General features: G+C 37.1%; 1 protein-coding gene across 2 annotated transcripts; it reads left to right on the top strand.

The window, feature by feature from the left end:
- The first annotated feature begins 226 nt into the window (after nucleotides 1-226).
- LOC127974941 (tuftelin) lies at nucleotides 227-13,015 on the top strand. 2 transcript variants are annotated; one of them, XM_052578548.1, is made up of 12 exons: nucleotides 227-444; nucleotides 6,164-6,244; nucleotides 7,404-7,505; nucleotides 7,611-7,697; nucleotides 7,790-7,855; nucleotides 7,946-8,023; nucleotides 9,471-9,581; nucleotides 10,133-10,356; nucleotides 10,469-10,574; nucleotides 10,671-10,754; nucleotides 11,372-11,466; nucleotides 11,571-13,015. In XM_052578548.1, the coding sequence occupies exons 1-12, from the start codon at nucleotides 388-390 to the stop codon at nucleotides 11,641-11,643; spliced, it is 1,164 nt and encodes a 387-aa protein (XP_052434508.1). In that variant the 5' UTR covers nucleotides 227-387; the 3' UTR covers nucleotides 11,644-13,015. The 2 variants fall into 2 exon arrangements, with proteins under 2 accessions (XP_052434508.1, XP_052434507.1); XM_052578547.1 differs by lacking the exon at nucleotides 227-444 and adding an exon at nucleotides 3,710-3,793.
- Nucleotides 13,016-13,317: the final 302 nt, after the last annotated feature.

Raw genomic sequence — 13,317 nt, 5'->3', positions numbered from 1 at the left:
AAATGGCATTGCTTAATTTTCCGTAACCTCGGGATAGTGGAATGAGATCGCGTCGCTCAGGTGTACACGCCACATGACGCTGTTCCCGCGGGCTGAGGCGAAACAAACGGAGAGAGCTGCCGAGGCAATGAGGTCACACGACAGATTTCATTCTGACGCTTTGTAACGACTCGTGAAACCTGCGAGAAGAAGGGGAGGGGAGGGGAGGGGAGGAGTGTCTGACAGAACCGTTCAGCTCGCGGCGTGACCTGCTCCGTGGATATTTATTATTCAGCGTGACTGACGATTATCAGAACACAACAACACACAACAGCGACGAGTTCGCGCGCGCTTATCTGACGTTTTTCAGCTACTGTTGTCTTTTGAGTTTTGATACATTCAGCCGAAATGAATCGAATGGGGAGTATGTGCACATTTGATGAAATCAACCGGGAAGACAGAATGGTATGTATCAATTATTCATTACTTAATGTCTGCTACTTCTTGAAAAAACAAACAAATGTGATTGCTTTTAAATTTGTCTGCATAGTTTTGCACCACTCTGGTTGTTATCTGTAATAAAGTTACCCATGCAATTACTGTCAATATATAATAGACGATATGAATATGGTTGAATAAGCACAAGTGAAATTGATTCAAATATGACTAAAATAGTTAGTTTTGAGGGGAAATGTTAACACGTGTTGCCAAAGGTTTCTGGGTCCTCTTCTCATCATAAAAGAGAACTTTGATCCTCTGTAATGCATCTTCCTGGTCAAATATTAAATGCGCTACGTGTTCCCTCAAGCCTGTTTACAAGGACCAGTGCTTCATTCATTTTTATAGTCAAAATGAAGTTTGTAAAGCCAAGTTAACTCAGTTTAAATGTGACCCTTTATTAATTAACAGTATTTATAGTGGCAAGCTGCACGAACCCTCCTTTCCCCCCCTTTGCCCTTCTCTGTATACACAACAGATGCTTAATCTGGTTTAATGTCACTTACTTGATATTTGGCTTCCCTAATAACCTGTAAGAGGCATTTGTGCCAGCACAGGGGACAGTTAAGCCAAATACCAGCTGCGTCCATGTCTGTTCAACCAGTAGGCAACTGTATTTAAAAATTGTAATGGCAGGTTAGATGATTATTAACCTGAGCTTTCCATCAGGTTGCTGGGCAGCCGTGTGCCCTAACTGGTTTTATAGCTTCACATAATATATTTTTCATGCTCTCTACATGCAAAGTGGGCAAGAAAATATAGGAAGTGAGACAGGGCTCAAGTATTTGCTTGATTGTGGAAGGTTTCCTTCCTTTTTAACAATATGGTCATTCAGACTGATTCAAAAGTTTGGTTTGATAATGCACCATATTGTAGCATAATAAAAAACTATGCTTTTCAGCAGCTACTGTTTTTTTTGTTTTTTTTTATAATTTTGCTATTATGAGAGGACATCATTCAACAGGAAGCTCTTTAATGGACTTGTCATGCATCACAAGGTCAAAGACCATTTGAGATGCATTTTTTTGGAGAGTCATGCACTTACAAATTACTTTTAACGGATCCATGTAGTTCTCTAGTAGATCAGGGTAATGAAAACTTGGTAACACTTTAGTATATTGACAAGTTCTCACTATTAATTAGTTACTTAATAGCATGTCTATTATTAACTTATTGGCTGTTTATTATTAGTGTACTTATAAACACATATTCTGTATGACCATATTCTACATCCTTAATCCTACCCAATACCTAAACTATACCTATTAAGTATTAATAAGCAGCAAATTGTGAGTAGTTAATGATTTGTTAATCGCAAGAACTGAACCTTAAAATAAAGTGTGGTTACACTTTTTCACTTTAATACTTAGAAACTGATTTGGAGATGATGAAAAACTCCCCCTAACAACAACAACAACAACCAAAAAACTCCCTGTTTTTTCATATGATGTAAAAGCCAACAATTTTTTTTTTTTTTCAAGATTAACAAGATGATCTGTGGTTATGTAAGGCATTCCTGCTTAAAAATAAGAAAAGAAAACATTGCTCAACGTGCTGTGTCAGTATATTTACTCTTTCTCTACTCCATCTACTCTATATATATTTTGTTTATTTACCGCTCCCTTGATCAATGCTTTTTTCGCTTTTGGCGTAGGCTTGGGAGTCAAACAACAAATATTTACCTTCAAACTTGTATTTACTCACTTTTTATGTGGCTTGTGTGAAAGTACAAATTTTGCCTCTCTCATCAAGTTTATATTATGAAGCAGATTGCACTGATAGTCATTAGCCCTCTGTGTGTCTCTGTTATTTATGCTGGGGTTATAAAGAGTACATACAATACAGTAGTTACAAATATGCAGACTATGCGAAAGCTTGGCTTGGCTGTGTGGCCTTGGGGTGACAGAGTTCCACAGGACACTGCGGTGAAACTGACTTGTGTTTGTCTTGTCTTATCGCGACAATGCTGGAAGCCCTTCTAGTACACTAATGAAAATTAAGAAGAATGTAAACTCCCAATTGAATTGGTATTTATTTACTAATCTAATCTATTTATTTATTCATTCATTTATTCATTCATTCATTAGATTTAATAATTCAATTTTTTTCCGATCTCAAAATATAAGAAAGTTGTAAAAAATCACAACCATATGCAAATACTTTTAAATAAAGCAAAACTTTTGTAAATAAAATTCAAGTACATGCTGTATGTCAATTACAAAAGAAAAAAAAAACGTAATTAATATATTGATAGAATTAATTGAATATTTATAGAACAACATAAAGCCTCCACCCCCAAGTGTGGGATGAGAAATTTTCGATTTGACGATAGTGACTTTTGGCGTTACTTATTAACTTAATATTTTCTTTAAAAAAAAATCCCAATTCTCTTCATTTTATCATGATTAATGGTGCTATCATTAATGTTCCAGTTTACTCAGATTCAGTTTTTGTGTAAAGTCACAATTGTCTATATAACAGTCTCAGGTTTCCAGCAGCTATTCAGATTTCTCGCGTGAGCTATACTTCTCACCGAGGAAAAAACGCTTGTGTGATTAGCCGAGTCTTTTGTCTGTCTCTTTGAGAGGGCCAGAGGCCAGTATCCAATGACACATTCCACTCACGACTCTCATACAATCCCCCTATGTTCCATCTCTTTTTCATCCATCCTTTCTCTATGTCCTGTCTCTCCTGAAGCTCTTCTCGTTCTCTCTCTGCTTTGTACCTCACACCTGCGTTCAGGTTTCACTCTGACCTGGTTTGATTTCCAGTGAACAAAAACACCTTGCGCGCCATCTCTCTCCATCTCTTATTAATCATCTATTTGTTTTCTTAATACCCTGGTGGCAATGCTTTTTATATTTCTTTGGTACACACAATATGCAAATCTCACATAGCTCTTATATAATCTTTAAATAATGACCACTCCTGTCAGTCAGAGACTTTGCATGCATATTTGTATGCATGTTTAAATGTCCATTTGAAAGAGAGATGTCGTGTTATCAGAGTTTTGGTATTTGATGCTCTGTTGTAATGAATAGCCTGTTCTGATGCCCCGAGCATAATCCTTACAAACTTCTTTCCAAACAGATTTTTTTTAATCCTCTCCCATTACAGACAAGAAAACTGTTTTGTGCTTGGTGCGTGTCATTTTGCAGGTGTGTGTTGTGTGTCTTTGTTTTTCTCTTGGGTTGAGGTGTGGTGTTGAACTTGACTGATCTCGAACTCTCTAAATGCTGCTTTGCCTTCTATGGATACACCCGATTCGCACACAGGCACAGGACTTCCCTGCAGTAGTGCCTCTAGATTTGTTCAGGTAAATGTATTAAGGCATAATTCATTGACTTTGAATTAGTTTAGAAATCCTAAGGCACCTTTTGTTGATTTTGTTGTGGTTTTGTTGATACCGCCTATTCAGTTGCCTTAAGTCGAGTCTGTCCGTCTTCCTGCTGCGGTGTCGTTGTTTTGTCTCATTTGTGGGATTACGATAAGTGTGTTGTTTTGGCCAGGTGGGTTGAGGTGTGGCTGTGTTTTGTCTAGTGATTTAGTAAGTGGTACAATAGTAATGTTACTCAGACAGATTGCGTTCACAAACCTGCATCACAGACTAATGATGTAATCCGTTTTTGTGACATGTAATACAGTGTGTAACTTCCAGCTTTACATGGAATGTTTTTGACAAAACATGTTGATTACAGAGTGTTCTGTGGTCATTTGGTGAACTGTATAGAATCATGCTTATCTTGTTTTGTCATGATCATGACTTAATATCTGCCTGATCTCGAAAATTACAACAGATGCTGTCTCATGCTCTTGATTTTAGACAAAAGACTGGTCAGCTGCAAAGAATTCAATCGACATCTGTCCAACATCATTCTGTAAACATGCAAACGTCCTGTTCCCTTGAGATGGCTGGCTGAACTCTGAACCACATGCTCAGAGACATTATAGAGTCTAAAATGTTGTAGCTTCCTCCTTTAGTGTTAGACACTGATTTGCAAGTGCTTTATCTCTGACGGAGTCAGTTCCTGATCAAAGCAAATCTCACAAGTCTGACTTTTTTCATAGAATTGCAAGAAAAATGTGAGAATGTTTTTTTTTTTTTTTTTTTGTATGCATTATGCAAATACATGTTTAGAGATTTAAACTCAGAACAGTGAGACATCAACTTGCAAATCTGATAGGTAAACTCAAAATTGTGAGATATAAATTCAGAATTGTTTATTCAGTTAAAGCTTCAATACTATTGTTAACTCCAGACCAATAAAACAACTTTTAAATCCAATTATTAAGAATATTCTTCAAAATTATAACATACAATGTAGCTAAAATGCTAAACTCTTCCATATATCCCTAATATAGTGCTATAGATTAGTGAATCATATTTTTGCACATACCACAGCTTATTCAATGTTTATTATAGGAATAGAAGTATACTTGATTGCTTAATCACATAATATAATACAATGTCATTTACTATAGTAATTTGCCTTCTATTGTATCTCATATTCTGTCTCATTATTACCTATTACTAGATGATCACGAAGGGATGATATAGTAATAGGTAATAATAATAATTTGCAGTATTGTTATGAATCAATTTAACTAAAACAGTCATCTGCCATTATACCCCATAATCACTGTTCACCTCCTATTTTATTTTCCTTTTTATTTGTACCAAACTGGTCTATTGGCTTCTATACCCACATTATTTATACCCTAATATTGCTAAAAAAAAATACCTGCCCTAATAACAGTAAATATGAATCCCATCTAATCTAATACCGTGTGATGTGTAATGTCCTCTGTCACCTTTGCTCTGACTTTTTAGACTCTTGATCTTCGCCCCAGTGATGACCATTTTCACAGTCGGACTGGGCCTGTCTCACACATATTTAATAAACATGTCACAGTTTGTGCATGCTGTCTACCACACGCTCACTTTCAGGAACTCCTGTCCCGCTGTGACTCACACAGACTACTTTTAGAGTCAGTAGAATGTTCTGGATTTCTGCATGGACACACACAGCCAGCTGCCCAATGTTTACTGTTTTACATATTTTAATCAGATTATGTGCTTGAATACCATATACGGTTGTTCAGTTCAACTTCTCTTCATTTGGTTATGTGGATGTTATCTTATGTATGAGTGTTTTCTTATGAGTGTTTCCTCTCATCTGTTTGTGTGGTTGCCAAAGCTGTATAGTCTCTGCTCTGTCTCTTCCTGTGTCCAACAGACATAGTTTATGTTGTTGATGGGTGTCCCGGTTGTCATGGTGATATTCCGTTCTGCGCTGGAACGCATTGTTCCGTTTAGATTTGTGGCGTCCCGCCTCCATCTTTGTGACGATTTAAATTTACATTCAAACACAAAGTTTTGGCGAAGCCTGCAAGGCTGAAGAATTTTCCAGAAGCTGAGGAACCAATCAAATCAGACTTTGTATATATCCTAGAGACTGGACTGTAAATGCCTTTCGCTTTCACATTAAGTAACCACAGACCTCCCTGCCAAACTTTAATGGGCAACTGGCCTCCAGTCAGTCTCTCTCTCTCAGAGGGCATTACTCAGTTTCTCCTCCCCACATGTTCCACTCATCCACACAGCTCCCACCCTTTTGCTTTCTATAACGGTCTCTTTGTTGCATCCCTCTCTCACATTTGTGCTTCTCTTCATGTCATTATTCAGAATGGTCACAGAAAGCTCAGACTGACTCTCCACGAGCAGAACCAGCACCAGCACCAGCAACAACCGTCTACCGCAGATAAGGTACATGTCTTTCTTTCTAGATTATTTCTATTTTACACAGTCAGATAGAGATGGTCTAGTCTTGACGTGTTCAGATATCACATTCAACTTCAGATTCAGTGTTTTTAAGCATTTATCTATGATTAAAAAATTTTGTTTTCGTGTTTTAGACCATGGGAAGGTTTTAGAAGAATGAAAAAGTGCCTGTTTGAAACTACTCTTGCATTAAATCCCTGATGTTTACGCTTTAGCTGAAGTTATACCAGAATGTTCTACTATAATACCGGGACAATGTTAGTATTATTGAGCATGACGTAAATATATATTGAATATGTATTTATATTTAGATCTGTTTATTCATATCAGTGACTTTCTGCTTAGTCATCTATTTTTTTTTAAAGACATTACATTAAATGTAAATTAGTCTAATCTGAATATGAAAAGTAAGACTTATTACCTATTTTCTAACTGCTAGTTGGTCAGACTGGTCAGCTGGCCACTGATACAGTATTGCATGTTTTAAAACTGTGTATTGTATGCTTATCTCCACTGTTGTTTATGAGCTGATTATTTCTGGTTAAGTTGTGAGTGATTCTTTAGAATCAGATCGGATTAACTTCAGTGGAATTACCCCCACCCCACACACACTCCCCTTGGTCCATTTCCCTCTGTCTGTCTGTCTGCCAAAGCTCTATAAACACAAGGAACATGTGGCTGTGTTCCAGGGGACATTCTTGTAGAACCAAAGGCTCATTGTTTCAGACTCCAGAAATTGCATAACTTTCCATGTCCCTTTTGCCACATTCTGCACCCATTCCTCCCCTTCAGGGGTTTCCTGCTACTCTTTGTGTTTTAGAGTTATTTATACTTATTGTTTAGAGGAAGCTTTAGTTTTCTGCATACCGAGATGCAAGAGATGCCGATGTAATTGCTGATTCTGAGAAAAAGTTTAGATTGGAGTTCAGTTCTTAATTGGAAATATAGAAGAATCATATAAAATATTTTTTGATGTATTTTGTGTCAAAATAATTCTGTAAATTGTAGAGAACTAAGACATCATACTACTTTAATGGGTAGAGGTCCTCCTGATCAAGCCTCTAGCTGTTGCATGACATGAAGGTGAAGTTAATAACACATGAATGCAGTAGGGATCTTATATGGATTGCTCATGTCATTCCAGCCAGTTGGCAGAGCGTTTGCTTTGGTGCAACCAACCTTTGAGAGACAGCCATTGAAGTCTGATTTGATCAAGCAGTCTGAGGACCAGGGCGAGGTCATCAAGGTGGGTCTCTCTTTATTACATTATTATTTATATTTCATTCAGGCCCTTGTTGAAATAAGCGATGTCAATGCCCTTGTTTTTAAAACATTTGTGTTTACTTGTCAGGTATATTTGGAAGACCGCAAAGAGGCACAAGTCAGACACCAACAGAGTCTAAAGATGCTTTCAGAGGAAGTTTCACAAATACAGGAGGTCAGAGCAAAAAATCCTCAGTAACATTTCCCACTTTTCTATGTTAACATGGTTTCAGAACAGGTGTATTGATAATGTTATACTGTGTGCAGGTGAGATACTGTCTGAAAAACCTCAGAGAGCAGATGGCAGCTAAAAGTCACAGGACAGAACACAAGGTGAGACAAAAAACACATCAGTCAGAATATACTTCTTTTAAGCTATATTAATCATAAAATGTTGACCTACTCTTTTTTTCTCACTCTCAGCTGGTGTTATCTGGTCCCAGAAAAGTTAATGGCACTCATTCATCACTAACAAAGGCCCTAAACGGTTTAGAGAGACAGGTGAGATACTGTTTTTGTGACATACTGTGATATTTACAGTATGTGCAATATTGCTTTGCACACACACGCAGCAGGTTATCAGTCGATACTGGATATTTAATAGTGCATGCTCATTCTCCCTATTTTTACATTTAGATGACCTTTATTGCCATCAAATTCTAAACAGTATATAATTTAAGTTTTTCTTCATCAAGCACTAATAAAACTAATAAGAACTATAGAATGTAAGCTTTGGCAAATATCGAAATAAAAAAAAATCATACTTACGTTTATAATAAACTACATAGCATTTAAAACAGATTATTTTAGCATTTAGTGTATTTATTTTATTATTTAGTTTTTTTTAATAAATAAATAAATTTATGCCATTTATTTGTTATCAGACACAACATGGCAATAATTATCAACTTATTAAAGCAAAATGTCAATATCGGTCAGCCTTCATTTTCATAGATATTTCATAACAAAGATATTTTCTGTTCTCCTAAACCCAAACCTATACTCCTCATACAAACGTGGAGAAATGATTAGATTTAAAGTAAGACATGATTTATGAGCAATAGTAAAGAACATTTCAGTTGTTCTACAAACATCTATGTGAAATGACCAGCATGCTTCAGTTCAGCTAAGTTATATAATATACATTTAAAAAATTTCTGTATCCCTTGGGTGTTAATCAGGTAATTGCTTATTCACACCTACGATACAAATCTCAACAATCTGTTAGCACACAACACATAAACAAAACCGCAGTGGTAAACACCCATTAGTATTTATGTCATCCAGGAGACAGGAATTAATTCACCCATGAAACCAAACGAAAATGCACAGCTCAGGGAACACGTTAAGCCACCTGCAATAATTATCCGTGGTTCTTTATAATCTACAGTATTTGTTTAACAGGTTTATCACATTCTTCAAATTCTTAGCTTTTGTTGCTTGGTGAAAGTAAATGTGGCGGCAGCACATTCTTTTTCGGATTGAATAGCGTGGATTAGCCTCCCACCGGGATGTGTGCTTCTGGTTAGAGCAGGAGAGCGGGTGGAAGAGCTGAGCTACAGTATGACAGCGTACATCAGTATTTTACTGTTAGAACACACACCCTGTTGACGCACACACAGAGAAGGCCCCTCCCTCTTTCTGTCTAACTTACATTATCCTCTTGCTTTCACACACGTCTATAAATAAGTGCTGGGAGAGATGTGGGCGTGTATCACATAGACATCATTTGTAATTTGTTATAATTGTAATTTGGAACTGTGGGATAGTGAATTGGTTCAAAATTGAGTACGGTTTGCTCCTATTTTTTATTTTATTGCCTAAACCACTGCGTTGCATAACTAATTCGAAACACATGTGAGAACATGAACACACATACACATTTGACTGTAACCAAACAAATTCCGGATTCTTTGCATTAAAGTTTTGTCACTGTATTCTCTCTCAGGATAGTATGGATGAACAGGAAAAAGAGAAGATGAGGGAGGCCAGTAAACGTCTGTATGCTCAGCTCCAAGAGGCCGAGAAGAAACACCAGGAGGAGAGAGAAAAACTGCTGGTTAGTCACTTAGCATGCACCTTCCACCATCTGTTTCTTTCTTAACATATAAGGATCCTAATGAGAGCACTCAAAGGAACCTTTGTTAGATCGTCTTCAGAGAAGGTGAGAGGTGAGTTTTACTATGCAGTGCCAGACATTCCTGCTGGGCATCTGGGTCAGATCCAGGTTGGGAAAGAACAGTGTGTGCAGGGGTGAGAGCACACATTCTTTCATGATGATGTGCCGTTTCCTAATCGGCTACTGCTTGTGTCTTATACGTCAAGGATTTCAGTGTTAAGCAAACAGTGGATGTCAAAATGAGGCAGTGAAAAATTAAACCGCTTGAAACGTTTAATCATTTTCAACATCTGAAACTTTCTCTGTTTACAAAATGTAGGTGTCACAAAAGCTGTTATAGATTAAATCTTTTTTTACTGATAAGCTGGTCAGGACTGTTGCTTATAGTGACATATAAATAAACATCAGTTGACCAGTCAGAATTGAGTATTGCAGAAAGATAACAGCTAAACATAAATGTCTTATGATGGAGTTTTTCTTTGTTGCTGTAGGCGGAGGCACAGCAGTATAAGCAGCAGTTATCTGAGCAGAGCGAGTATCTGAAGAGGGTTCAGCAGAGCAAAGAGCAGCAGGATCAGCAGATCGAGGATCTACAGCGTCTCATGGGCGGCATGGAGCAGGAGAGCTCCACCCTCAGAGACCAGCTCATGACCAAAGAAGCCGAACTCCTGCAGCTGCGTGAACTGAGGGAGGAGGGCCATGTAGGGAGAGAGAGGTAGGGGACACGATGCATGTATATTTGACAGATTTTGTCATGTTATGTTGCCTTTTTTAACTTTAAGCATCATTTGGGTTTTGCTATAAACAGTCGCTTAATCGTTTGACAGGTCAGAAGAGCTGGAAAAGGAAAATGCTATTCTGAAAGAGAAGATTCATCACTTGGATGACATGCTCAAGAGTCAACAGAGAAAGCTGCGGCAAATGATTGAACAGGTACGTGTTTATGCACACAAAGGCAGACTCTCATGCAAAGTTTGGTCTTGTTTGGTTCGCTTGCTAACTCGGGCTTTCCATCCGTGTGTCGTCTAGCTTCAGAACTCACGCATGGTGATTCAGGAGAGAGACAGAGCGATCAGAGAGCTGGAGGAAAAGGTGGCCATGCTGGAGGCAGAGGTCAGTCCGCAGGATATAAACAAACATGATTCCCGGCAATTCAGTTCAGATTCCTTTGAATGATTCAGGTTCCTCAACGATTCATTTACTGCAGAGTTCAGTCAGATCATTGCCCTTTTTAAAATTTGCTTGTACATTTTACAAATAATTATAAAGAAATGCAAGCAACATATTGAATTTAACAAAAATGTTAAGCAGAAAGACTAAAATTTTAATTTCTTGTACCCAAATAATATTTTTTTTTTTTTTACAACTTTAGTGATTACAGTGTATGTATTAAAATATTAAACAAAGTGTTAAAATGTGATTCATTAATAAACAAAATGCATACTGTAGGCTGTATTTGTTTGATTCACTAAAAAGAGTCATTCGTTCGGGAATCTGCACTGGTTGTGCTGTGTGTGTTTTATTCACTTAAAGCGGTGGCCAAAATTATTAGAACACTGGTTTCTTCTTAATTATTTTCCCTAATCATAATTTTCATGAAAATGCACACAAATGTTTCTTTTAAATATTATTAATTTTACCACGTACAAAAGTGATTAGTAAACTCACCCTTTAATCATCTCATGAATGTTTCCTGACGTCTGACCTTTCTGAATGTGCTCTGCTTACAGAACAAACAAATGCGGGATCAGATGGATTACTACCTGGGGAGTCAAAGGTCAAACTCATACCTGCCATCAGACAGCAATGCGCAGATTGTCTACAGGTACATGCAAATGATCGATAGCTACAGGCAAAAAATGTTATGCAAATAGCCACAAATTACATAAAAGCCCACACATTCAAATTCAATTAATGTCTTCTCCACAGCAAACCACTGAGACCATCCACCCAGACCAACAAGAGCCTCCCCTTCATCAAGGTCATTGAAATTAAATCCTGAACATTACCACAGCAACATCACAGCTCTGTTATGACAACCGCACGATCCACAGTGCAGAGGAATACTAGCAACCTAACCATCACAGACCTTCACTAAATGATATGTTATTGCTTTAGTGTCTAAATGCCTTTCCTGCAAGATTACTTCTAACAGTCCAGAGTTACTGTAATTGCCATTATTACATACTCTAACTATGAATTATCCATGTAGATTTGACAGGCCAGGGACTGTTAAAGAGCATATCCATTAATATGAAGACAAATGAAGAAAACAAATGAAGAACTCATCTTTGCATTATTCTGAGAATTGTAAAGGGCTTCTAGATGGACTCTGGGGGTATTTAGGTATTTATTTGAGGCTGGCCCTCTGAAGACGATGTCTTTCACTCAACATTAACAGACAGACAGATTGTGTTGCTAAACACCCTCATTGAGCTCTCATTATCTCTCTCATTATCTCCTTCGGTATTAGCTCGGCTAAACTTTAGTGGGTTTCTGAGTTCGTAGAAATCACAGATGAAAATCTGTTAAAATTATAGAGACAATGGATGGGGACCTTTTTTTTTTTTAAGAAGGACAAAGGTATGTGAATTAAAGGAGGATGAAGGATTTTTGTATCGTAATTGTATCTTTTTTTAAATGCAGGAAATGTTTTTTTCTGTGGTACTGTTGCTATTGCTATTTTTTTTACAATAATTCAGCTGATGAAAGAACTGAAGGGGAGACAGTGAGTCAAGTTCATCATCGACACAAAAAATGCTACAAATATTTATATTTGCTCTACATGCTTTTCTCAACCAAAGAGACACACAGCAGGGAGAATCCAGTGACTCAGCTCCAATGAAAAACAAAGACGCCTTGTGAGTCTTTCATAAGTTTGAAAGAATGTAACGCTTGTCCTCCAGTGAGCCTGACCAGTTCAGACCAGTAGGGCACGGTGTGACCTCTGTTATCCAGTCCAGCCAGCCTCTCCAGCACAATCTACAGTTGCTCAGATATTTCCAACATTCAGTAAACTGGTTTTATAACACCTAGTTAAAGAAGTGATGCGATTGCACCTGCCCACCTCAAAGTAATATCATGTGAACCATTAATAATACCACAGTAGAGATTATTTATACTTTTGTTTATTTTATTTCTGGGAGGGCTGTGCTGAAAAATGCACTTCATAACCATGTTTATCCACCTTCACATTTGTAGATAGTGTGTATATTTTCTCTTTGTGTGAACTTTTAACCATATGTGAATTTCTTAGATAGGCTTCATATTAGCATGTAACATGTTTTGTTATAATATTTTTGTAGTAAAAATGAGTAGTTTGCAATGCTTGAATGAATGGCATCTTGTATATTTAAATAAATGAGTTTCATGAATGTTGTTGTTTTTGTCTTGCCTTTTCTGAGTCTGCAATGGAATGTGGTTTATGGTTAGTATTATGGCATCTTTAAAACAATGAAATATATACCCGATCAAATATACCATTATTTTATACCCCTCACGTTGCTTGTCCCCATATTTTATCTTCAAGTTGTTTGAGGGTGTTTGCCTATATTTACATTACTGTGGGATATTATTGTTTAGCAATTCTGCATTAAATTGATAAGTCATAAGTCATAGTAAATACATAAAATGTAAAATTTTTCTTATGGACTTTGTATTTATCAAATAATTCTGG

This window comes from Carassius gibelio, chromosome B16 (assembly GCF_023724105.1).
Source record: "Carassius gibelio isolate Cgi1373 ecotype wild population from Czech Republic chromosome B16, carGib1.2-hapl.c, whole genome shotgun sequence".
Classification (NCBI taxonomy): Eukaryota; Metazoa; Chordata; class Actinopteri; order Cypriniformes; family Cyprinidae; genus Carassius; species Carassius gibelio.
Note: the sequence above shows the minus strand (reverse complement) of the source record. Positions and strands in the feature narration are given on the sequence as shown.

What these genes read in the sequence shown, in the direction of transcription:
- LOC127974941 (XM_052578547.1), top strand. Translation starts at nt 3,728, where the DNA reads ATGGATACACCCGATTCGCACACAGGCACAGGACTTCCCTGCAGTAGT. An exon ending in TGCGGCAAATGATTGAACAG is followed by an intron (nt 10,575 to 10,670) that starts GTACGTGTTTAT and finishes TGTGTCGTCTAG; the next exon opens with CTTCAGAACTCACGCATGGT. An exon ending in TGGCCATGCTGGAGGCAGAG is followed by an intron (nt 10,755 to 11,371) that starts GTCAGTCCGCAG and finishes CTCTGCTTACAG; the next exon opens with AACAAACAAATGCGGGATCA.